We start from the raw sequence: 26,015 nt of genomic DNA on the forward strand, positions 1-26,015 counted from the left end.
ATTCGGCTCGAGGGACAATAAATGTCAAAAGACATTTAAGTGAAGACGCTGACAAAAAATCTGAAACAAACTTTGAAAAATTGATAGTTAGGTGTGTACTTTGGAGTATTGTTGTCACGCACGTAATGATCAGAGTATCGGTTATGGTGTAATTTTCTGATATAAAAGATAAAAAAATTCGTGCGCCGAAAAATGATTTCAATTTTCAAAAAGAGCTCTGATGCATCATTATTTATGAACGGTCGAGGAAAGTCGTTGTAGACCTTTTCGCAGGATTCAAATAACTTTAAATGCCCAAACGATAACCAGAAACCTGACATATAAAGCAGATATTGTGTTTATCTACTTACCGTTCGATAAGAAGTATGAAGGCGGTGAACTGGATGTAAGCAATCTGTACCAAAAATAACAACGCCCGAAGACTTATGGTTGGTCGCTCTGAACGAAGTTTAAGCTTTCCTCTGACTGAGACGTATGTTATGACGTTGGAAAATTAAAATTAAAATTTTCCGCAGAACTAACCAATAAAAACAATCCGTCTGAAGTCGCTTGGCCCAATCACAGTTTTGATGGAAAGTAACGATCCAAACGAGCAATTTTAGCAATAATGAAGGTCGTTACGGAAAACAAAACTGGTAAATAAAGGTCCGCGTTGGAAAAAGCGCACGTTCACGCAAATATTAAATGTTTCCTCTTTTCAACTGACTTTATTACCTATTACTGTTCTTTCCCATTCTTCTCAACCAAAGGGTTCTTATCCAAACAGAACGGAAATTACTTTGAGGAAAGAAATGAAGTATATTTATGGTAATAAAGGCGAGAAGAAATAGAAGAGTTCAATTGTCACGGAGTAGCATTAAATGCCGTCGAGTTTCTGTTCACTTTGTTATTGATTCATGATGGCAGAGAATGTCAAGGAAACTTTAGCACTCAAGAGTTTAATTCAATTCCACTGTAACAGCAATTATTACACGACTCGGTCAGTCAGAGGGCCAATAACTAAAATCAATCAATCAAAATGCTCTATTGCCGGTCCAATTTTCTCCAGTATTGGACCGGGCACTGTTCCGAATGGTCCCGAATGATATCACACTTGTGTCCCTTTAACTTCAGTCGCATATATAATAAATCTCTTATTAACCATGCTTGCTCGGGACCGTACTGGAAGAATATCGGCCCTCGGTCTTTTTTGTGCGGACCTCGCTGCGCTCGGTCCGTATTGTCAAGACCTCGGGCCGATATTCTCCCAGTACGGCCCTCGCGCTTGGTTAATAAGATATATATTGGTCACCTTGCCTTTGTGACGATGCGGAAAAAAAGGAAAAGCCATATAACATCGTTTTAATTTTAGTAAGCATATAATATCTAACGAGTCGTTTATTTGCCATTTATATCAGAAAAACTACGATTTTTTTCGACGGTTTTCACTGTTTTTACTCTGCCCCACTAATTGTATTTTTCAACCTAATCCTTGATACCTGATAAAAACGTTTCTCGAGAAATAAACACCGAAGTTCAAGAAAGGAGCGAAAAGAAGGAAAACTGACGTTGATCACTTTAACCTCGATGCGACAAACAACCAGGGGTTATGCTGATAGCTCTATGTAGTCAGGCAAAAATTTCGGCTCATGTCCCACTCCCCAGCTACAGCTTCAATAGCACGACTTTGGGGATAGAAGCAAATCTAGTTGAGAAGGTAAGAGATGATGCGTTCAATTCAAGTCTTAATGCATTGATTAATTTTCTAACAGATTGGATGAGAATGAGTAAGTGAGTGAATTTTACGTCCACGCGTAGACCTTAAAGTAGGACTAAGTCGAAAGTATGACATAAGCGAAAAAAGAAATGGTAACCAAATATCTCTTCTTCTAATAGAGTACAAGAGTACAAAAAAACAACAGTACCGTTAAAATGCACTTTACCCAGGGTTTTTTTGTTTTTGTTTTTGTTTTTTTATTTCGGTTGTCCGGTCACCTTTTGGTAAAGCAAGTGCTCTCATCCTTCGTCCAGAAAACTCGCGCGCACCACTCTCCCAACCTATCAGATATTAAACTAGAACCAATCACTGAACTTGGTCACCAGCGTTTTCACGCATTTTAAGCAAATTGGTTGTTTTTACTTTGAGATCTCCTTGGTTTTGAGATACATTTTTCCCCTCTTTTGATTGCCTATTGTGATTAACAAGGTTTTGGGGAAAGATGTTCGTCTTGTCACGAATGTGGGACAAAGTGAGTAGTCTGAGTGCCCATGATGGGGACTCAGAATTTTTTTCTAGAGGGTAGGAGAATGCGACTAAGGATTTTTTTCTCTTCTTCAGTTCTTCCTTTGAAAAGCAAAAAGAAGTCCTATCGCTACGTGGAAGATTTCAGCTGTATGTTCAATCGTCTGACAAGGCTTATGTTACGAAATTCAAATCTTTGGGCGCCTGTAACACCATATATTTATTCTGTTTACTTTCTAGAGGAAGAAAAGTTTTTATTGCAGGAAAACGGCAATCAGAAACTTAAAAATAGAAAACGGCGCCCGGTAAAAAAATTTGCATGAATTCATCATTTTCTTAATCTTTCGAGAGCCTTTCTACTAAACACGCACTACTATACAGAGAAAAATATGTTCATTAACCTTGCTGGATAACGTTGCAGTGTCGTTCGTTGGAAAAATGTAGACAGTCGATCGAAAACAGTTCCTGTTAATGCACTGAATCAAAGGATTAAACGCTGGAGGCAATCTTCGCAAATAATTAAAAGTAAACGCAAAATTCTTATCTCTCGAGCACCTTTGACGCGCAATCACATTTTTATTTACTTTTACATTTTTAGTGAAATGAAGTTGTTTTACACCGGTGAACAGCAGTCACGAATTCAAAAATATTAAAAACAGCACCCACTGAAACGTATGCACTTATTTAAAAAATATTTTTCTGCTAAACACGCACTACTGTTTGAAAAGCAGAAAATTGGCCTTTATCGCTACGACGAAGATGTCAGCGGTATTCCAATCATCTGACTAGGCTTTTATCACAACATTATTTATTGTGAACACCTTTGACGCACAAATATTTATTTCATATTGCAAATGAAAGTTTCAGGTAAACAGCACTCGCGAAATTTTACAGAAGAAAACTAGGCCTTAATTTGAACAAAACATTATTTGTCTTAATTTTACGGATCTAAATGTACACAGTAACCTCACTAGATGACAGCGCCCTCTTACAGGCAGTTGATGCCAGTTTGGTCCCGATTAAAGCGCTTTCTGTGGCTTTTTAACTACACGATGAAAACATGTATGCTATCGTACATTAAGTCATGGGTTCTCAATTAGAGGCTAAAACGCTATTGACAATATGGAAAATAAAAGAAAGTAAACACGTTACGTTGAATGCCGTGAGAGAACGGTGGTATCATGTTTCAAAAAGAAAATTTTGATAGAGTGGCAGTCAGTCAGTTAAAGTTTTTCCTCATTATATCGAAGTAAACGAATTATATTCTATTTATATTCAGTTCCTATATAGGATATCATTGACGTTTCTATTTGCATTCAAACCTTATATAGTACATCATTCCCGATATGAGCACGGAAATGTAATATTTTAAATATCAAGCCGAAACAGCCGAGGCGCGGCACTCAGTTGATGTCATTGCCCTCGACTACTGATCCTTACACACTTTCCCCTTTGCCTCGTCTAATCTTTGGATGAAGTACGTGCATTCAAGTCTGCAGTCTTTCTAAAAGAACTTGTCATTTACAGTGTTATAAACAGGTCAACTAGGGGCCGCTGAAGGATTTCATACTGTGCTAACAGCCGTGTTTGAACGCATCGTCGTAGTGGATGATCTGAATGACAAAGTGTTACTCTGTCCGTGGCATCGGATCATCCTCTTAAAAGCTGAATTCATTTTACCATTTAGACTGATGTACAGCCAGGGGTTTATGGCACTGTTAGCTTGACCGAGCCAAGAAATAAAGTAGATGGCTACGGGCTGCCAAGATACTTTACCCGTCGCTGCAAAGTCCATTCGGAACACTTGCAAGGGTAACCAACAGACCGCAAAAACCACCACAACAATGATGAGCGTTCGAAGAACTTTTTTCGTGGGAATCTGCCCATCTGGCTGGACTCTGGAAGTTTCAACTTGCCCGGGAATCTCGTGGAACCATATCTTTCGCGCAATTGTGATATACAGGAAACAGATAATGGTAAGAGGCAATATGTAGTTGATTACCAACAGGTAAGTCCAAAAGGCGACCCTTGGGATATGTTCATTTGTATAGGAGCATTTTCCATTGCTATCATTTGCCATGTAAGAAAATGGTGTGACGGCCATGAAGGTCCAGGATGCGATCCAAATGACTGGTAGAATATGTTTGGCTCTCCGGAACCAAATCATTCGTTTCAAAGGGTATACAACAGCAAAATATCGATCAAATGCCATCACGATAAGACTGAAGATCGAGGCTGCTGTACATACATCTTCAAGATAGAATAGCAAACGGCAGAATATATTCCCGAACGTACCAGTAAATCCAGTGACGTAAAAGTGCGCCATGGAGACGGGCATATGAAATACTGTCACCAGTAAATCAGCTACCGCCATATTGACGAACAAGAAACTCGTCAAAGTTCTAGTCTCGCGTTTCTTCCAGACGATGTAAATAAGCAATATGTTTCCTTGCATAGCAACGATCATAGTAACAGCATACGCCAAGGTGAAACCCAATTCCATATTTGATTCCAAGGTCTGTGTAAAAAAACATAACAAACATTAACTCTTTTCAAATCTTACGATATTTTTTTCTCTTGGCCTTCGTGCATTTATCGTGGTTTGTGTATCGGTTCTCAGGGTACACGAGAGAAAATTTTAGTCTTTCTCGCTTATATTATCGATTATGAAAGAAGCATTTTGATATCTTGAAGGTAGAGTCTAACCCAGACCTTATGGACCAACACTTGTTGTCATGGAAACGTCAAATCTGTTGCTACTCATTACAAATTAAAGATGATCAATAGTATTTTACTACAGATATGTATGAGTAGGCTGCTGTGGTTGATCACATGATTATGATGTTTAAATTCATTTTAAAAATTTGGCATTATTTCTTGATAATAGAAACATTGAATCTGTATAAGCGTTTCTATAATATAAAACGTGTTAAAATGCTTAAAAATACGCGAGTTTTTATCGCTTTCCGTGTGCTTTTAAGCATTTTAACACATCTTGCAAGAACAAATACTCCCTTTCTTGCTTTAGTATTCTGGATTCTGCCAACAACTCAATTGATTTAAAACTGAAAGAAGCTTTTTATATAAATGAGATCAAACCTGAACTTAACAAACAATTACAGCATGATAACACTTTTCTAGCATTTTAGTTCACACCTTTAATTTCATGTTTGCTGTCACGCTGTAATTAGTCCCCACTTTTGTATTACATCATACTGTAAATATTTTATTCATCTACTTGTCTGTTATGTAATTACTCGCGTTCAGTTACTCATTGATTGAAAATGGCATAAGCATGCCGAAACATGTCTCTAAAAAAAGTTATATATTTCTTACAATATTTATCCTACTTGCTACTACTACGACCTTTTTTAATTTAATTACTTTCTTCGTTATTCGTTCTTTTACTTTAAGTGAAAAGGCCGACGAAAAAACCAAAACAAACTTTCATAGCTAGGTGCGTACTTTGGAGTATTATTACTATGATCAGAATTTCTCCGAACTGGAAAAAAATGTCGTGAGCATCAGTTATAGCGTAATTCTATAATAAAAAAAATTCAAAGTTCGTGAGCAGAATAATGATTTAAATTTTCAAAAAGAGATCTAATGCATCATTTTTTATTAAATGTCGAGCGAAAGTCGTTGTAGACCTTTTCGCGAATCTCAAATAACTTTAAATGCCTAAACGATAACCAGAAGCCTGACATATGTCATAGATATTGTGTTTATCTACTTACCGTTCGATGAGACGTGTGAAGGCGGTGAACTAGATGTTGATTTGAATAGAATCTGTACCTAAAATAACAACACCCGAAGACTTATGGCTGACCGCTCTGAGCTAAGCTTAAGTTCTCCTCTGATTGACACGTATGTTATGACGATGGTAAAATATAACTCAAATTGGCTGCAGAACTAACCAATAAAAACAGCCCGAAGTCGCTTGGACCAATCACAAACAAGCAATTTTAACAATAGTGAAGGTCGTTGCGGAAAACAATTAATGCTAAATAAAGGTCGGCGTTGACCAAGTCGCACGTTTACGTTATTTTACATTACCTTTTCTTCTCATTCAGTCTTCTGAACCAAAGGGTTTTTACCGAAACGGAAGGGAATTTAACTTAAAGGGAAAGAAATTAAATATGTTTATGGTAATAAAGTTAAGAGGAAATGAGGAGATAGCATGTTCGGGATAGCATGTTCGGGTTAAACGGAAGGGAATTCAACTTAAAGGGAAAGAAATTAAATATGTTTATGGTAATAAAGTTAAGAGGAAATGAGGAGATAGCATGTTCGGGTTAGCTTGGAATGCCGTAGGGTTTCTGTTCGCTTTGTCGCTGATCCACTATGGCGGAAAAATCCTAGCAAAGTAATGTCAAAAGCCTCAATTGCCTCTATGAGTCATGTTAGAGTTGAGCACTTGTAACACAAAAACATTGCTAAACAAAAAACAAAGATCGCTTTTATGCATTATAAGATGAAACTTCTAATTCCATCTAGTTATCATTACTATTTTTGATCATTAATTTCTGCTATTTCGGCTCCACTTGTCAGGAAATTTAATGAAATACGAGAGGAAGGTAAAGAGATAACTTGTTCATTTGCCACGGAGTAGTTTGCCGACGTGTTTCTGTTTACTTTGTCGCTGGTCTGCTTTAGTTTAAAGCTTCAAAATGCTGCTTAATTAAAGTTAAAAGAATTGAATGCTTTGATGAATAGTGTAAAAGTAAGAATTTGTGACACAAAACAGTGCCGAACAGGAAACAGGTGTCCGGTGGAAACTTGCCTCTTCTACCCACACTTCTTTTTTGGCTCCATTTGTCAGGAAATTTGAGGCAATGTGTGTAATGGATCCGTGTAATTTCCCTCCAAATTCTCAACATAAATAAGTAAGGGGAAATGAGTTTGGTTGTAGGTGCCTCTTTAAAGCAGTGCTCAACAGTTAAATGCCAAATAACATCTTTTTAATTTTAGTTAGTCAGTTATTTGCCATTTATATCAGACAAATTACGGTATTTTTAAAGGCTGATAGTTTCTAAAGAAACTGTTTGGGGCTGCGTCGGTGGGGGTAACGAAATAATTTGAATATATCAACAAAGTTGAAATGGTAAATTGGCCACCGTTACGATTATAAAAGCTGACGTTTCGAGCGTTAGCCCTTCGTCGGAGCGAAGGGCTAACGCTCGAAACGTCAGCTTTTATAATCGTAACGGTGGCCAATTTACCATTTCAACTTTGTTGATATATTCAAATTACTACGGTATGTTTACGTTTCTCTCGACGGAATTCACTTTTTGTACACTGCCCCACAATATTTTTCCTTTAACCTAAGCTTCGATGGCTAATAGAAACGTTTCTAGAGAAATAATCACTGTTGACAATAACGTTTCCAATGATTCTCGCAATTGCGTCTTTATTCGCTTCAGTTCTGAGCAGACATTGTTGGCTACGTACGTATGTTCCAAGGCAGCTGCAAACTGATTATCACAATGATTGTCTCGTAAACAACTCTGTTTTCAATTTTTTAGCTAAAACACAATGCTGACTACGGGTTTCATATTTCAACTTGAAGTGGCGATCTCTGAAAGAGCGGTCCGAGTCATTTCGCATCGGAACAAAGTTTTCCCTGAAACTTTACCCATAAAACCATCTTTGGTAGTAAGTAAATAAAACCGCATTAGTTTTTGGAAATATGGTAAACTAAAATTTTTAGAGCTCTCAACAATCACAGCTGTAAAAGGCCCTTTTTCGACCTCTTACGACATCGAAAGTTTCAAAAGTTAACAAGCTCGCTTCTCGTAACACGCTGTATGAAGCAGAAAATCGTTTATATCACTTAACAATGTGATATTTCGGAAGGGGTTTCAAAGGCATTTCAATTTTGATTTCTGTTCATTTAGAGAGGTTCGCAAAATTTATTTAAAAACACTCCTTAGGCAGCTTTCTGAAATTGGTCATAAGTACTCTTTCTTGGTTGATATTTCTCATCTTCAGACCAGACCATCGAAACCTCCGGTTGACTTCTTCTAATACGTTGTTCGAAAGCATAGAAATATAAAAACATCTTGCATTTACTAATTTCCTTCACTGTAGTGACTTCAAGCTGTTGGTGATTTTGCCACCATGAAAGCCGAATTATGCAAATTAGTTTGTTGAGGAAACTCCAACCGTTTATCAGTAGAAGCATCATGTACAAGCATCCCTATAGTGGGCTTCTGTATGTTACTGAATTTCGATTCCCAAGAAACATCATTTCAAGTGATTAACAAATTTCAGCTTAAACGTGGAAATGTCCTTAATTTATTCAGTATAGATTAAATTTATTTCAAATTATTTGAAATGGTGCCATTGCCATTTGACTGGTGTTATTGTAATGTACATCAATATCACTGCAAAGGTTAACTTCAAAATAAGCTGCTGTAGTAAGGCATATGCAGATTACACTAAAAAATGTCGAAGAACAGGCTAAAAACGGAGTCAAAATTTCCTCAAGGGTTGCCCGTAGATACAGAAAAAGTTCATGTATGCAATACAGGGGTTGCCGGCTTAAAACATTAAAACATAAGCCACTTTTTTATCTGAAAACTATGCTCTAAACAGCATGCCATGGCGATATTGGTGGATTAAAAAGGTTCGTGTGTAGATCAGCCACTAAATCAAATAGCATTCTCCCTTTTAGAGCTTAAAGTTTAATGATAGAAGCCAGACTTTAAGAGTCATGATCTGTTACAATATGCTTAAAGGCTGTAAAACTAGCCATGTAGCATGATTTACTTGTATTGCAAGCGCTAGGGATCTCCACATCATGAGTAAAAATGGCCTGGATGAATGGACCTACGGGTGAAACACATTGAAGTAATAAGCCAAATTGAGCTAAAGCACTGTTGTCAGCTCCTGCTTTTCCTCGAATTTCTTGAGTCGCAGGTAATATCTTTGTTAGTTTTTTCCTACTTGTACTCCTTTTCTCCATCGGTTTCCGAATTTTATGCTGCTACTTATTGAAGAAATTCACTTTTCAAGCATATTTGACCAAATTTGAAAACAAAACTATTTCCCGTTAAACGTTACTCAGAAAAGAAAGTTGAAGCTGAGAGTTTAGTACTGAGCAAGGTTTCATGAATTTTTTTTTCTATTTTAGTGGGGATCAATGTTTGTTTTTAATTATAACTTAACAATTTCTCAGTCTCTAAAGCAAGCTTTTAACAGTTACATCATTATGATACAGGAAATGGGTGGAAATGGGTTAATGGCAATGCAAATTTATTTGCTAATAATTTACTCTCTTTGTTATCCCTAAGTAAAAGAGAAGGTCCAAGATGTAAATCATTAATTTCACTGCTTTATCGTCCTTGTAAAAACAAAGTAAAATACTTATATATATCTTATCAACCAAGCGCGAGGGCCGTACTGGGAGAATATCGGCCCGACGTCTTGACAGTAAGGACCGAGCGCAGCGAGGTCCTTACAAAAAAGACCGAGGGCCGATATTCTTCCAGTACGGTTCCGAGCAAGCTTGGTTAATAAGAGATTTATTATACGACTGAAGTTCAAAGGGGCACAAACGCGGTATCATTCGGAACCATTCTGGACAGTGCCCGGTCCAATACTGCGAGAATATTGACCGGCAATAGAGCATTTTGATTGGTTGATTTTAGTTATTGGCCCTCTGACTGCCCGAGTCGTGTAATAATTTTCCTTATCTGTAGGAAAAACGGAATAATTTTGTTCCACTTTCTCGCAGAGCACGAATTTTAAGCTGATAATCTTTGAAGAAAACATCTTATCTCTTGAAAGATACGTGTGTCCGACATATTTTACCCAGAATAGAAACTTGGTGAAACTCTATATATCTCACGGTATCAGTTCGAGTCAGTCAATCAGTCAGAAAGTAACTTTTTTATCGTGTGAAATCTACTAGCTGACCACAAGTGGTCTGCGGTGTACTAAAACTTCATTATAATCTAAAAATCACACTAAGATATTCAGTACAGGTGTATGAATATATAACAGGTGTATAAATACAATGAAATTTTTACCCTAAGTTAAATTGCCTATACTTGTGACTAAAGTTAATTGGTACTTGACAATTATGATAAAAAGAACAATTAAGCTCCCGTCAATTAAGAATCACAAAGGTGACAGTTTATGCAGCCGTCATCAGTAATTAATGTATCCAGATTTTGCCTCCTGGTATTTACTTTAAATGTTGATAAGGAAGTTATGGCCCTGTTCTTACTCGATAGTTTTGACGACAGGAACGGCCCAAAGTATCTTAGCGAGTACACATTGGAGTTCTTTTCAGACGTACTAGATCTTATTATTCTTTTGTGATAACTATTCTTAAACTACTATTTTTAAGAAACTTCACTTTAACACGCACAAAGATGAAATTCTCACCTTAAGGGTGGAAAAAAGATAATAACAATAATAACAAGAAGGACTGGAGGGTTATGGCTTAGATTTCTGATATAAAAGATGCAAAATTCGGGAGCTGAACAACGATTTAAATTTTTAAAAAGAGATTTAATGCATCATTATTTATTAACTGTCGAGTGAGTGAAAGTCGTTGTAGACCTTTTCGCGAGTTTCAAATAACTTTAAATGCCCAAACGATAACCAGAAGCCTGATATATGTGGCAGACATTGTGTTTATCTACTTACCATTCGATAAGAAGTGCGAAGGTGGTGCACTAGATGTAAGCTTTAATAGGATCTGTACCTAAAGTAACAACACCCGAAGACTTATGGTGGACCGCTCTGAACGAAGTTCAAGTTCTCTTCTGAATGAGACGTATGTTATGGCGATGGAAAATATAACTCAAACTGGCCGCAAAACTAACCAATAAAAACAGCCCGAAGTCGCTTGGACCAATCACAAACAAGCAATTTTAACAATAATGAAAGTCGTTGCGGAAAACAAAAATGGTAAATAAAGGTCGGCGTCGGACAAGTCGCGCGTTCACGCAAATATTGGTTATTTCCTTTTTACAACGTACTTTATCATCCATTACCGTTCTTTGTCAGTCTTCTCAACCAAAGGGTTCTTACCGAAACGGAACGGAATTTAACTTTAAGGGAAAGAAATGAAGTATGTTTATGGTAATAAAGTCCATCTAATTAACATTACTATTTTTGACCATGTTTTTTTTCGCGCTTTCGGCTCCAATTGTTTTGAAATTTAATGCAATGGGTGAGTGGAAGTTGAAGAGATAGCTTGTTCATTTGCCACGGGGTAGTTTGCCAATGTATTTCTGTTTACTTTTCCCGTGGTTTGCTTTGGTGGAAAGCTTCAAACTATCGCTAAATGTCAAATAATTTAATGCTTCGATGAAAAGCGTAGGAGTAAGCAATTGTGACACAAAAACGTCGCCAAACAGGAAATGGATGTCCGGTGAAACTTTGCCTCTTCTACCCACATTTTTTATTTTAATTTCGGCTCAATTTGTCAGGAAATTTGAGACAATGTGTGTAATTTTCCGTGTAATTTCCCTCCAAATTCTCAAAATAAATAAATAACGAGAAGTGAGTTTCGTCGCACGTGCCTCTTTAAAGCAGTGCTCAACAGTTTAATTTGTTTTTGTACCAGTAATTATTGGTCACCCTTATATCAGACAAACTACGGTATTTTTGCGTTTCTATCGACTGAATTCGCTTTCCTTACGCTGCCCCACGAATTTTTTCTTTAACCTAACCTTCGATAGCCAATAGAAACGTTTCTCGAGAAATAAACACCCTTGGCAATAACGTTTGCAAGGATTTCTGCAATTTTGTTGCAGACGACGTACGTATGTTCCGAGGGAGCTGCAAACTGATTACCACAAACAGTCTCATAAACAACTCTGTTTTCAATTTTTACTCGGGCTTTCCGAAGGAAACGCCCAAGGTATAAATTCGGCTTTAATTTGGATATATCAACAAAGTTGAAATGGTAAATAGGCCACCGTAACGATTACAAAAGCTGACGTTTCGAGCGTTAGCCCTTAGTCGGAGTGAATAGAGGAATTGTGGGTTGTGTGTACTTTTACAGGCAGAAAATGGAGCTACGTTATTGGTGGGAACATGGCAAAGAGAAAAACACGAATAAATTAGTGGAATGAAAAGCGTTCGTTGATCCCTGTGGGATTTAGAATGCCTGTTTGAAAGATGAGCTTTTGTGGTTCTGTCCTGGTGTACCGGTTCACAAGGGAATTACCATTGTTCTTTCTTTGTTTAGGAGTCATCGGTTAGCTATTGTGTATTGTTTGGTCTTTTGTATTGGCTCTTGTGAACCGGTACACGAGGACAGAACCGCTTTTGTTCAAGAGTTTTACGGCTTTCCGTGCTACCTAAGTGTAAGGAAAGGCCGCAGATTGCCATATGTTGCTTAGAATGATTAGGTAAATTAAAGTGTCTAGCGACTGATTTCGATGTGTCCTTGTCATTCTTTTCCACGTCGCAAAGGTGTTCTCGGAATCGGTCACCTAGTCGCCTGCCTGTTTCGCCGATGTATATCTTTTTGCTATAAGTGCAAGTTATGCAATAGATTACATTGGCGGAGGTGCACGTGAAGGGATCGGTGATCTTAATGGATCGTTTGGGTCCCGATATTTTATCATTGTTGTGAATGAAAGGAAACGTTTTGCATCGTGCACGAGTGCATTTAAAAGTGCCTGGTTGGTCATCAGTCTGAAAAGAACTTCCGACCAAAAAATTGCCTATGTTTTTGTCGCGTTTGAATGAAATGAGCGGAGGCTGCGAAAAGAGAGCGCTTGTCTCAGGATCGTTTTGAAGTAATTTAAAGTTTTTAAGAATGATGGATTTAACTGAGTGGTTGTGAGGGTGACACGTGAGAGTGAATGGAATGCGGTCGGAATCTTCCTTTTGTGACGTTTGTAGTGCTGAATAGGGACCTTAAGATAGAGGTTTTTAGGCATTTCCCACGAACCGCTGACGTCAAGAGGTCACGTGACCAGTGACTTGCCGTCAGGTTTGCAGTTTCAAGTTCACGTTTGTACGGCTGGACCACGCTCTAGAGGTAAGTGATTTACCGCAAGGTTTTTTGCAGCCTAAAACATCAAAATCCCACGTTTGAGAGGAAATACTACGTTTTAGAACTCTTTCGCTTGTTAATTATCGAATTCTTTTTCATAGAAACGTAATTTTGAAGACGATTTCTCAGTAAAATAGAAGTGAACGAATGAATTAAAACAAACATGGCGGTCGGCTATTTGTTGTTAAAACTGTTTTGCCGGTCTGATTACTTTGAGGGTAAACAAAAGCCAATTTTCGATGATATGTGAATACATGAATGCTAATTTTGTTTCCTTAGCCGTGGCTTTGTTCAGATGGCCAAGCAACAAAGCTGCTTCAAGAAATAAGAAACCGAGATCTTCGTTGCTCGACAACGAACCTTCAGAACTACTTTCGTCCAGCTGCATAATGTCTAGCAGATCTTTGTAGTCTTGCTCAATTTAAAGAGGATCAAAGATTTAGTGTTCTGCTCTCATTAAGTAATCAATAAAATCCAACAAACACATTGATACACATATCACCTTCGGGCAGCAGCCATACCATCCGCGAATCTTAAGTCCCAAATATGGACAGATGGCTAACGTAAAACCGCTAATGGCAAACCGCGGTTTGCCGTTTGCGGTTAGATGGCCAAACCTCAATCTTAAGGTCTGTAATGTCGATCAATAAGTTAGGCGCGGTGGTGACCCACTTTAACGACAGAAACAGGGTAACCACGTTTATCGAAAAACTGGCACATTGACTCTGCTTTGTGGTGGAAATCAGAGTCATTACTACATAAACGACGAAGTCTTAGAAACTGAGAAAAAGAAATTGAATTCTTAACGTGAGAGGGATGCGAAGAAGAATATAACAAGTAATTATGCGAGTCTGTAGGTTTGTAATACACACTAGTGCATAAACCGTTGCCTTCAGTTGAAACTTTGATGTCTAAAAAGGATAAAGAATTGTCAGAAATTTCCCAGGTATATTTCAGAGCCGGGTGAAAAGAATTGACTGCGGTTATGAATTGAGTCAGCTCCTCTCTGGTAGAAGAGGTAGCGCCGATACAGTCGTCGATGTGGCGACCGTAGAGATCAGGTTTGGAGCCGTTGTATTGGCTGAAAAATTGGTGTTCGACAAAACCTACAAAAAGACTGGCATAGCTAGGTCCCATTTTGGTGCCCAAATTCGGCTTTTTTTGTTTGTTTGTTTGTTTGTTTTTTTTGCGTTCAGTCACAAAACGCAGCTCCACTATAGCGCATGTGTGAAATGTAAGGGCATGCGTAGAATGAACCCTAGGGCGCATGGTTAAAGTAAGAAAGCAATGGCTGCCCTCGTGGACATTTCTTTGCTTGATGTACGCGAAAGAAATTCGATGGCTATTGCGCTCAGTGTGATATTTGGATATACAGCAATAAAAACCTCCGATGTTCTTTGATATCAATACTTTAATCCACACACTATCCACATGGCCGCCAACGAGTATCACAACAACAACGTTTCCCTAGGCATCACGGGATGCCTACAAACACAACCTTTTTACACTTCCGGTACAATACACTACATCCCTCCCTGTTTTTCCTTAATTTAGAGCGAAAACCCAAACATAAATAACACAACTCTTACAATGTCTTGCATAGAAATGCAGGCCCGGGCCTACTGTTCATAAACAGAGTCCAGTCGGATTCCTAACATAATATCAATGAACCTACAACAAATAACATTCAATTATCCCTTAGAAAGTTCGTAGTCATCAAATCGTTTAGGCGGTCTGACATTCCGAGCTGGCCTAGGACAAACTATCTGGTTAAGTGGACTTCGGATAGTGGCAGTAGCCTGCTGAACAGACATCGATGATCCAGTTGGCCCTGGCCTTGGGAGTTCATCCTCTCCTTTTGCTACCTCGGTTTGGTTTGTTCCTTCTTGCTCTCGATGGACGGGAGTAATATCGACTTTCGTCTCCAAGGGTTTCTCTTGATACTTTTTCACAAATGAGACATTTCTTTTAAATTCGGCACCAGCTGTGCTTCTAATTGTTACCTCTCCTCCTTTCCTGTCTATTACTTCGCAAGGATTTGGGTCATAGTTTGGAGACAATTTGTTAGCCTTCGAGTTCTTCAGGAGTACTTTATCTCCAACCTCCACTCCACTTGCAACAGCAATTCTCTTTGCATCAACATACTCTTTCTGTGATAACTTCCTTGACCAGTCTCGATCGCGGACTTCCTCATTAGTGATAGGTGCCTCCCTTCGCAAGTCTGGCAACTTTGACCGCATTTCCCTTCCAAACATCAGGTAGAAGGGTGTTGCCCCAGTTGTCATCTGAGGAGTTGACCTATATGCGGTTAGGAACGTCTGTAACTCTTGACGCCAATCTTTCCCCTCAATGTGAGCTATCTGGACTGACTTCATCAATGTGCGATTCTGACGCTCTACTTCCCCATTGGCCCGCGGCCACAGGGGAGTTGTTGTGCGGTGTTCTATCCCATTTTCTGCAAGGAAGGCTTCGAATTCTTCAGATACCAGTTGAGGCCCATTGTCAGTCTTGAGTGTATGCGGCACTCCAAACCGGGCAAATATTGGTTTTAGAGCTTCAATGAGTCTTGTGCTAGAAGTTGACCTCAAAATAACCACTTCAAAATATCTACTAAAATAGTCTACCACCACCAGTAAACTTTCCCCTGAAGGTAAAGGACCAAGAATGTCAGCTGCACAATCTTCCCAAGGGCCGCTGGGAGGAAGAGCTCGAGCCATAGGTTCTGGGGGAGCATATTTACTGACCACTTGACAACCATGGCAACTCCTGCACAGCTTCTCTGCATCAGCGTCCATCTTGGGCCACCATACTTTACTGCGCAGTCTACATTTTGTTTTAACAATACCCTGATGTCCCTCGTGGGCCAACTCCAAAACACGCGGTCGCAATTCTCGGGGAATCACTAGCCTGGAACCCCGTAAAAGCAGCCCACCATATGTACACAATTCATTCTTCACATGCAGGTATGCAGGTACATTGCACTGACTCCAATCTCCTGTTTGGACACATTCTTTGATAAGGTTCAGCTCCATATCCTCAGCTGAGGCTTTTTCTAGTTCAGCAGGTGTCAAAGCACAAGGAACACTATTCTCAACCACAGCATGCACAAAGTCATAATCTTCTCCGTCGTTACCTTGGAACCCACAATTTAGCCTAGACAAGGCATCTGCGATATTGGTCTTGCCTGGTCTGTAAACAACCTTAAAGTGATAGGCCTGTGGGCGAAGGACCCACCTTTCCACACGGGTAGAAGTCTTCGATTTCTGAGAATAGATGTACTCCAGCGGCTTATGATCCGTCTCAAGCTCAAACTCCCTGCCGAAAACATACATGTTAAAGCGTTCGCAAGCCCATACCAGGGCTAAGGCCTCTTTCTCTGTTTGGCTGTATCGCCGCTCCACATCAGACAGGCGTCGCGAAGCATACGCAATCACACGCCACTCACTTCCATGTAGCTGGGTTAAAACCGCTCCAAGCCCCACCGGTGACGCATCTGCCACAATTCTTGTTCTGCTGTTTACATTGAAGTAAGCTAGGACATCCGCGTGTGTGATCAGCTCTTTTAACTTCTCGAATGCCAACTGTTGTTCTTTGCCCCATTTGAACTCAGTATTCTTGTGGGTTAACCTCTGAATGGGTTCTGCGACGGATGACAGATCTGGGACAAACTTAGACACAAACTGGGCAAGACCGAGGAAAGATCTGGCTTCACTAACATTCTGTGGAGGACCTGCCTGTCTGATCGCTGCGACTTTCTCCTCACTGGGTTCTATACCGGTCTGTGTTACTTCGTGACCAAAAAATGTCAACCTGGGTAATCTGAATTCACATTTGTCTTTGTTCAGTGTCAGACCTGCTTCCCTCAATCGATCGAGCACAGCCAAGAGCCTCTTATCATGCTGCTCCTCCCCTCGTCCGTGAATTATTAGGTCATCTGCTATATTAGCCACGCCCTCACAGCCTCGCAATACGTCCCGGATGATTTGTTGGTACTTTTCAGGTGCTGAGGTGACACGAAACATGAGTCGGGTATATCTATAGAGACCACGGTGAGTCACGAACGTTGTCACATGTCTACTCTCCTCAGCTAGAAGTATCTGATGAAATCCCCACTTCAGATCTACACGACTGAATACTGTGCTACCATTAAGATCTAGAAGCACCTCCTCTATTGTAGGGATAGGCTGACGTTCCCTCACTATTGCCTGATTGGCACACCTCATGTCTACACAAATCCTGATATCTCCATCTGCCTTGGGTATAACCACAAGTGGTGAGACCCACCCTGTTGGTCCATCAGGAACCTCCTCTATAATTCCACTCTCCAACAATTCATCTAGCTTTCTCTCGACTTTCTCTCGTGCACCGAATGGAATCCTGCGGACTGGCTGCGCCACCGGCTTCACGGAATCATCGATATTTAACTTCAACTCGTAATCCCTAAGAAGCCCAACACCGCTGAAAAGTTCTTTGTACTTTTCTTTGATATCAGCTTCTGTATTGACGGCATTAACGGCATGGCTAGGCCCAAGTCGTAGTAAACCAAGTTTCACTGCTGTTTCTCTGTAGAGGAGACTTCTGCCATCTCCATTTATAACTACAAAATCAGCTTTGCAGGTCACACCAGTGTCAATGGACATTATGTCTGCTGTAAGTGTTCCAAGTGTTGGCAATGGCTTTGTACTTCCATAAGGAAATAAGGCTTTGGCCTCCTTTCGGGTCTGACACTGGATTTTCTGTGACTTAAGCCACTCCCAAGTTCCTTGGCCTAAAAGGTTGCATGTTGCTCCTGAGTCAACAAGGACATTTGGCAAATGAGTACCTCCAACTACAACAGTTACTATTCCACTCTTTTGCTCAGGCCTATCCTCCACTGAAAACACATAGTTAGGTGTTGAGTCTTGTCCTGATTTAGGGCTACTATCATCATAATTTGTGTTTGTCTTTCTGCCTCTTTCATTCATACTAGATGTATTTCTCCAATCACGCCGACCGTCACCTTGTCTTTGTCCCATATGGGAATCCTTAGCGAGCTTCTTGCAACACTTGACCTTGAAATGTCCAATTTCTCCACACTGAAGACACTTTCTACCTCGAGCAGGACATCTCCAATCTCTGGCTAAGTGATCCTCTCGACCACAATTGAAACAGCCCCTCCTCTCGCTATTAGTGCTCCCTCTTAAATTCACCACCCTGTTAACCTGCTCTGAACTTATGTCGTCTCCCCTTGCCCCATCGTCAACAACAGTGTTCACTTGTCCTGAACCACTGTTAGCCCCCATTGCTTCCATCTGCAAATTAACTGCTTCCTGTGCCCGAGCTGTAACTAGTAGATCATTCAAAGTAACACTGCCTTCCTTTTCTAAAAATTTCCGACGCAATTTTGCCGAGTAACATTTGTCAATCAATTGATCCCTGATGTACTCATCTTCCCGCTCTCCAAACTCGCACGAAGCGGCTCGTAGTCTGAGCCGACAAACAAATTGATCGACGGTTTCTTCATTACTCTGACTAGTTTGCCGAAACAAATGTCTCTCAAACGGTACGTTAGCTATAGGAATAAAATAGTCATCCAGTACCTTGAAAGTTTCGGCGTAGTTCTTCTCTGCACCATCGGGCACCAGTGTGAAATAAACTTCCTGTACATCGAGTCCAGCTGTGTGAAGTAACAGGCCACATTTCTGCGAGTCATTCGTGATCCCTTTACCAATCGCGTATAACTGAAACGCTCTTTTCCATTTTCTCCATCGCTGCGAAACCGAATGCGGATCTCCTTTAACTTGAAAAGGCTGCAAACTGCCTCCTTCCACAGCCACTGGGGTCGACACCCCACTACTTGTGCTCGCCGAACTGCCATCTCCCTCACTCGATTCTCCGCCAGGCATTGCAAAGAAGTATGTCCCCTCCAAACACAAAATAGTAAAAAGAAACTAGCACCAGGACATTCCTCGCCATCCCATCCTCGTCGCCAGATGTGATATTTGAATATACAGCAATAAAAACCTCCGATGTTCTTTGATATCAATACTTTAATCCACACACTATCCACATGGCCGCCAACGAGTATCACAACAACAACGTTTCCCTAGGCATCACGGGATCCCTACAAACACAACCTTTTTACACTTCCGGTACAATACACTACACTCAGTATACATAGAAAGTCACACAACGTTATCAGTAGATCCACACTAAAACTTGTGGAGCGTTTTATGAACAGGGTCGGCTCGCGAACTTTACGAGAGATCGATTTACGAGCGATCCTTTACGATCGAGTGAACCTTGTATTGAGGAATATCAAGCGAAACCTGCTATATCAAACGAGCTATCTCATATTATGTTTACATGTAAACACAACCGTGTATTTAGACGTGATCGAGAACCCAGTACAATGCAAGAAGTTGCTCTGAAACGTCTCAGAAGAAAGGGCAGAAAACTGAAGGAATTTGTTTATGAGCGTATTCCTCCAAGCATACCTAATTCCTCGTGGGTACGTCGTTATGTGAAGGTTAGAAGAGTTACTAAGAATGTTTGTAAGCTTAATACGCAGGGGGTAAGATTAAATAAAGTTACACAACACGAGAAGAAATATTTGTTGAATTGTTCTGTGAGGGTATATCAAAGGATAAGCTCTTTGATTTACAATAACAAATAAAGAATCAATTCTAAAGGCTGATAGTTTCTAAAGAAACTGTTCGGGGCTGCGTCGGTGGGGGTAACGAAATAATTTGTTTATATCAACAAAGTTGAAATGGTAAATTGACTGACGTTTCGAGCGTTAGCCCTTCGTCGGAGCGAAAGACGAAGGGCTAACGCTCGAAACGTCAGCTTTTGTAATCGTCACAGTGGCCAATTTACCATTTCAACTTTGTTGATATATCCAAAGGAGTCAATTCTGCTAATGGTCTCGTCTCAATAATCAATATTGGAAATCAGTTGTATTCAAGTTTGTCTCATTTAACCAGACAATCATTTTCAATGCAGACAGAATTACTCACACTTTTAAATGTGTTCAAGACAGTGAAACTTCAATACAGTGAAAGTTACACTGGCACTATACATCAAGAAGCTACAATAGAAGGATATCAGTACTGTACCTCCTTAGAAAGAGCCTTTCAATCACTTATATCCGAAAATTTCAACAATTTTGTCTTGACAATAGGGTGTACTGCAGTTGCAATCTGTTGTAAAGGCAATGTTGGCTTGAAAATATTCAATTCTAATGCAAGGGATATTTATGGTAGAAGCCATTCTCAAGGTACATGTGTGCTGCTTGAAGTATGTGACGTTTGTAGTGCTGAATAGGGACCTTAAGATAGAGGTTTTTAGGCATTTCCCGTGAACCACTAACGTCAAGAGGTCACGTGACCAGTGCCTTGCCGTCAGGTTTGCAGTTTCAGGTTCACGTTTGTACGGCTGGACCACGCTCTAGAGGTAAGCGATTTACCTCTAGGATAAGCTCTTTGATTTACATCAATTCTAATGCAAGGGATATTTATGGTAGAAGCCATTCTCAAGGTACATGTGTGCTGCTTGAAGTATCATCAATGAATAGCTTAGTACATTATTTTCAGAGTCTACATAACAATGATATATTTGAGTTGAAAGGGGTTAAAATTGATAAAATTCAAAATAGTGCCCATTTTCAGTCATACCTGTGAAACCAGAAAGTTCAATGTGAATTGTGCCGGCTGTGCCTGTTTGTTCACTCTGCTACTCCACAAGAAAATCATGTAGTTATTAGAATTCAAACACTTTATCTAATGTTATTCAGTATGGCAAAACATTATGGAAATTCATCTTTGGACAAGTATTTATTGTCAGATGATTTGCCAAAAACTGATGTTTGTGGAACTGAAGTAAGTTTAGATCTTAAAAGTGATTACAGTGAAGGAATATTGTCAGATTCAGTTGAAAGCAAATCAATTCTCGAAAATCTTGTAAGAAATAACAGTTGAATGCACAGGGCTTTTGATGTGGTTTTCAGATTTTTGTATGACAGGTATTTTTAAACCCACAAAAAGGTCAAAATCTGTGTATTCCCTTTTGGTATGTAATAAAAGTCAAATGCCTCTAATTGAATATACTAAAACTGTAAATAGCACTGCTTCTCTTGTTGTGGCCATCAGCAGTATTCAATATTCAGATTTTTTTTTTTTTTTTATCAAAAACAATTAGATGAACTATTGAACAGTAATACTGCTTCAATCTACTAATTTCTTACAACTCTCCTTTGGTGAACATTTGGCAACAAACTATGACTTGGTACCAATAATAGATAAAAAATTCCCTGCTCCTTGCAGTTAAAGACAAATACATTCACCTACTCAGGGTTCGTAAAATCCTTGAAAGTCCTTGAAGATGCTTGAATTTAAAAATTAAAAACTCAAGGCCTTGAAAGTACTTGAATTTGAGGACTAAAGCTTGATTTGTGCAATGCTTATTCTTTAGCAATTTTCAAGCTCAAAATTACAGTACTTCCATAGAAAAGCTGAGAAATAATATTACAGTGACACGAACTCAACCGGGGCCACCCAACGTTTTTTAGCCAATCACAAGACGAGTTTAGAACAAAAAAATTGAAGTTCGTTCATCAGCGGATCAATCACTATAAGGGTCAAATTTCACTGTTCGTTTGAGTAGATCAGATGTGAAGGTATGCGAAAGCTTGTAGTTTTTTTAAAGCAAAAAAAATGTAATATTTCTCATTTCTATTACGGTAAAGGTGAATAAATATTTACCGAATGGCGGCCGGTAATTTCGAAGACTAAACTGACTAAAGTTAAATTTACCAAATTGCGGCCGACTCACTTTATACAATATATTTTCCGAAACACGGCCTGGAATGCCGAAGGCGAGAGCTTATGTAATTTACTGAATATTGCGGCCGCGAATTTTGAACACGAAACGGGCTCGATCAATGTAAATAAATATATCAAATTACGGCCGGCTAAACCTCAAGGCGAAACCGGCTCAACACAAGTATATTTTTAAAATATCATCGAAAAACGGCCGTATCTACAATTTTACCGGGAATTTTAGTAACCAATCACAAGGACAAAGAAAATTTCAAATTTAGTTTTTGCATGTATTACCGGTGGTTGATTCCGTTTGCGTTGTAGTTTTAAAGTCGGGAAGTATTTCAAACATTTACTGATTTGAGGTAAAACCGTTTCGTCTTCAAAATCTCAGGCCGTGCCAATTCCGCAAATACATTTGTATTGAGTCCGTTTGGTTCTCAATATTCCCAGCCGCATTATTCCGTAAATTATATAAGCTTTCATCCTCGACATTCCAGACCGTGTTTCGAAATATATATTTTAATAAGTTAACTCGTTCGTAATTTAGAAAATTTCTTTAAGTCTGAGTCCTTTCAGTCTTCAAACTTCCCGGCCTCAAAATTCGGTAAGTTATGTAAGCTTTCTTCTTCAAAACTCCATACCCTATTTCGAAAAATTTTTGTTATAAAAGTTTACTCAGCCGTAATTTGGTAAATTTACGTTGAGTTCGTTCAGTCTCTAAAATTCCCGGCAGCAATACTCGGTAAATTATACAAGTTCTTGTCTCCGACATTCCAGACCGCGTTTCGAAAAATAAATTTCGTTGGTTTACCCAGCATTATTCGTTACTTACGTACGTTGAGGCTGTTCAGTCTTCAAAATTACCGGCCGCTATTAGTTAAATATTTACTCGCTTTTACCGTAAACGAAATAAACAACATTTATTTCACTGTAAAAAAAACTAGAAGCTTTCGCATGTCTTCACATCGACTCCAGTCAAACGAACAGTTTAATTTGACCGCTGGTGAACGAACTCCCATTCTTTTGATCCGTACTTGTCTTGTAATTAGCTAAAAAACGTTGGGTGGCCCCGGTTGAGTTCGTTTCGCTGTAAATAATTTTAAAATTGCTTATGCAAACCTTTCCAAAAGTGGTCCTTCAATTTGCTAAAAACTGACCTTCAAAGTCATTGAGAAGTCCTTGGCATCTACAGGAACTTACTCCTATATGGTAATATATTATTTTGATTGCTGTCCAGTACCATAGCAACATTCATTACACTCCAGCAGGCAAAATTAAACACAAGTAGAGTTATCTGTGACCGGCAATGATGAAACTGCGTGACGACAGTAACAATGGCAATATGGCAGTCCCCTAAAGATAACTCTAGATGTGCGATACTGAAAGCCCGAGTTCACGCAGATATGCGTCTAGTTTGGCTTAAACACAATCTAGACTACAGGTTTCATATTTCAAAGTTAAATGAATTCTGCTTTATGACTTTGAGATCTGAAAAAATTTAGCCACTTGCGGATTTCATCAGTAATATCAAAGTCAAAATATGTTCCCGTAGAACGACAATCCGCAACTGAAGGCAAAATTTCATGGTGCAAGGTATGCATGTCTCTGCCATGTACTTTCTAGCCGTCTTCCAGATAGCTTTGGCATAGATTTTATTCGATTTCCTTAGTGAGTTGAGTTATTCCACTAAACAGAGATAAATAACACTACGGCATGTATTTTATCAGAGAGATTTAAAAATCAATTGTCAAATCGAATCTCCTCGCTCCAGAGATTTTACTTTACCATTTTCTTTTCTCGGCAGAGTTTTTTTCCATTATTATTACTATTTTTTTTTTATTTTTATTTTTTGTCATTTAGACTGATCATTAATTTTCATTGCTAAGTACGAAAAGAGGCTTTTTCACTGGGCAGCCAGCAGTTTCACTGTGACTCATCCTTAAAGTAGCGACTTCCTGAGGAAGTTGGGCGTAAATGATATCACCTCATTATAAGGTAGGTCATAAAAAACAATCATTCTCACGTTCGCGGAATTTAAGGAGAAGTTGCGGAGAAGTTGCCAATATTGTCTGATTCCATGGTAATTGAGTAATACTCTGATATAGTATTTCGCATCAGCATTTCAAGGAAGTTAGTATAATAAATTCCTAGCTCGAGGAAAGACATAAAAAGAAGTAATTTTGGCGGTCTCTAAAGAGGAAGTCTTTATTAAAAAAAAACATGATGGTAATTACACGAGTCATTCTCTAGGGGCCTATCCGCACTTAGCGACAAAATTGTTTATTTAGACAAATTTTCTGCCAACATCAACACTTTACAAGTGCGAATGGTTTGTCGCGACTTGAAAAAATTTGGCCGAGGCGACAAATTTTCAAACGCACCGCCGACAAAATTTGTCCCGGGTAAAACTTTGCAAAATCGACTAAATAAACAAAACCGTGGTAAACTTGCGATCGTTTAACTTGTCAATCATTTGTCGTAAACGCTACCGCCAGTATGGTAAATGAACTGAGTTCAGTTTACCAAAAGACTGAAGTAATTGTCTTTCGTTGCGAAACTCGCGGATTTTACAACTTAAAACAACTTAAGATGAATCGATCCTGGTACTTAGAGTTTGAATCCATGGGCAGATTATTGCAACCAGTCTCATGAGCAAGTCAGCCGCTGGATGCAGCCGGGGCAAGTTACAAAGGTGGAGCGATTTTCTAGTCGCCACTTTATCGGTCCAGTGATGAAGCCGTAAAGGTGGCACAATATCAAAAGTGCACACTCAGAGCAAAGGGAAAGAAAAAGCTACATTGAATAAACTACAATGAAATATAGCATTGGTGTTATTTTTGGCTGTTAACCGAATTTGACAGCTTTAACAGGCTGGACATTTTTAGTGCGGATGTAACAGAAGAGACAAAAATTTGTCATGACAAAACTTGTCCTTTGATTTTGTCGAGACAATTGTAGTTTTGTCTGCTAGGGGGGAAAGGCCCTAACATAGCATGGCACGGCACAGCTCAGCGGTTAGTGGACTGATAAGAATTTACTTGTCGGAAGAACTCAATGGCTGTTAAATTGCAAGAGCTCACTCGCGCCCTCTAGAGCGGCGCTGTAGACCCTTCGCAGTTACGAATACGACAATTGAACTTTTAGAATGCTTAGTCGATGAAAATACTCGAAATTTCCTCTAAATGCTGTGGTCTCTTTAAGGAAAACTTACACTAGCGTACTTACCGTTCGATGAGCTCTAAATAGTGACCAACATTGAACAGATTCTGTCCGTTAAATAACTTATCTTGAAAGCTTAAAGGTTATCATTCTCACTGACTCGTGTCTGAGATGTAACGGATATTTTGTTCACGTAATTCACCCGGTTTTGAGGTCAGCATACGATATCTAGGTGGTTTGCACGTATACGTGATTGCCGCCATGTTGGTGGACGTAAACAATTGTTATCTCATAAGCTTCTTTTGTTCGTCCACCTGCATTTGTTCCTTTAACTATTGTTATCTGTGTCTCTAGAGATTCGTTGCAAACCAACTATTAATGAAGGATTACCGCAGCGGTTTAATGTCTTTCATCAAACCCGATTTAAACTTCAAATTCTGGGGCTTATGGCAACGATATCTTCTTACAAATAATTATGAATCCTGGAATACATTGCTCCAGGCAAAAAAAAGGGATGAGATTACGGTTGAGTAATCTTTTTATCAACAGCCACCCCGAGGAAAATGATTAGGTCTTTTTACGGAGTGGTTGTAATTGAATTTATAACTGCTTTTCCCCCGAACAATTTTGAGTAGTAAGTGTCTATGATAAGTATTCATGCTACGAGCCTCCTTCAGAAAGTTTTAGAGCGAAACCAATTGAAGCACCAAAACCACAAAATTCTGTTGCAAATGGCTCAAGAATATAAGAAAGAGAATATAGTACCTCCTAAGTAGTTGTATAAATGCCGATTCTGGCCCATTTTTTT

The 26,015-nt window shown here is 39.2% G+C and overlaps 1 protein-coding gene across 4 annotated transcripts in view; it reads right to left on the minus strand.

Moving 5' to 3' along the window:
* Positions 1-2,777: 2,777 nt before the first annotated feature.
* The window catches only part of LOC111324855 (orexin receptor type 2-like), a 54,586-nt gene continuing 31,348 nt past the window's right edge, over positions 2,778-26,015 (minus strand). Inside the window, exons 1-3 of one of the 4 annotated variants that reach the window (XM_088760908.1) lie at positions 25,274-25,586; positions 5,959-6,016; positions 2,778-4,739 (exon numbers count right to left, since the gene is read on the minus strand). In XM_088760908.1, coding sequence (XP_088617034.1) covers positions 3,786-4,724 — 939 coding nt within the window. In that variant the 5' untranslated portion in view covers positions 4,725-4,739; positions 5,959-6,016; positions 25,274-25,586 and the 3' untranslated portion in view covers positions 2,778-3,785. Of the gene's footprint in view, positions 4,740-5,958; positions 9,566-25,273; positions 25,587-26,015 lie in introns of those variants that run through there. The other 3 variants (XM_022928525.2, XM_022928526.2, XM_022928527.2) reach the window with 3 other exon arrangements.

This window comes from Stylophora pistillata, chromosome 5 (assembly GCF_964205215.1).
Source record: "Stylophora pistillata chromosome 5, jaStyPist1.2, whole genome shotgun sequence".
Lineage (NCBI taxonomy): Eukaryota > Metazoa > Cnidaria > Anthozoa > Scleractinia > Pocilloporidae > Stylophora > Stylophora pistillata.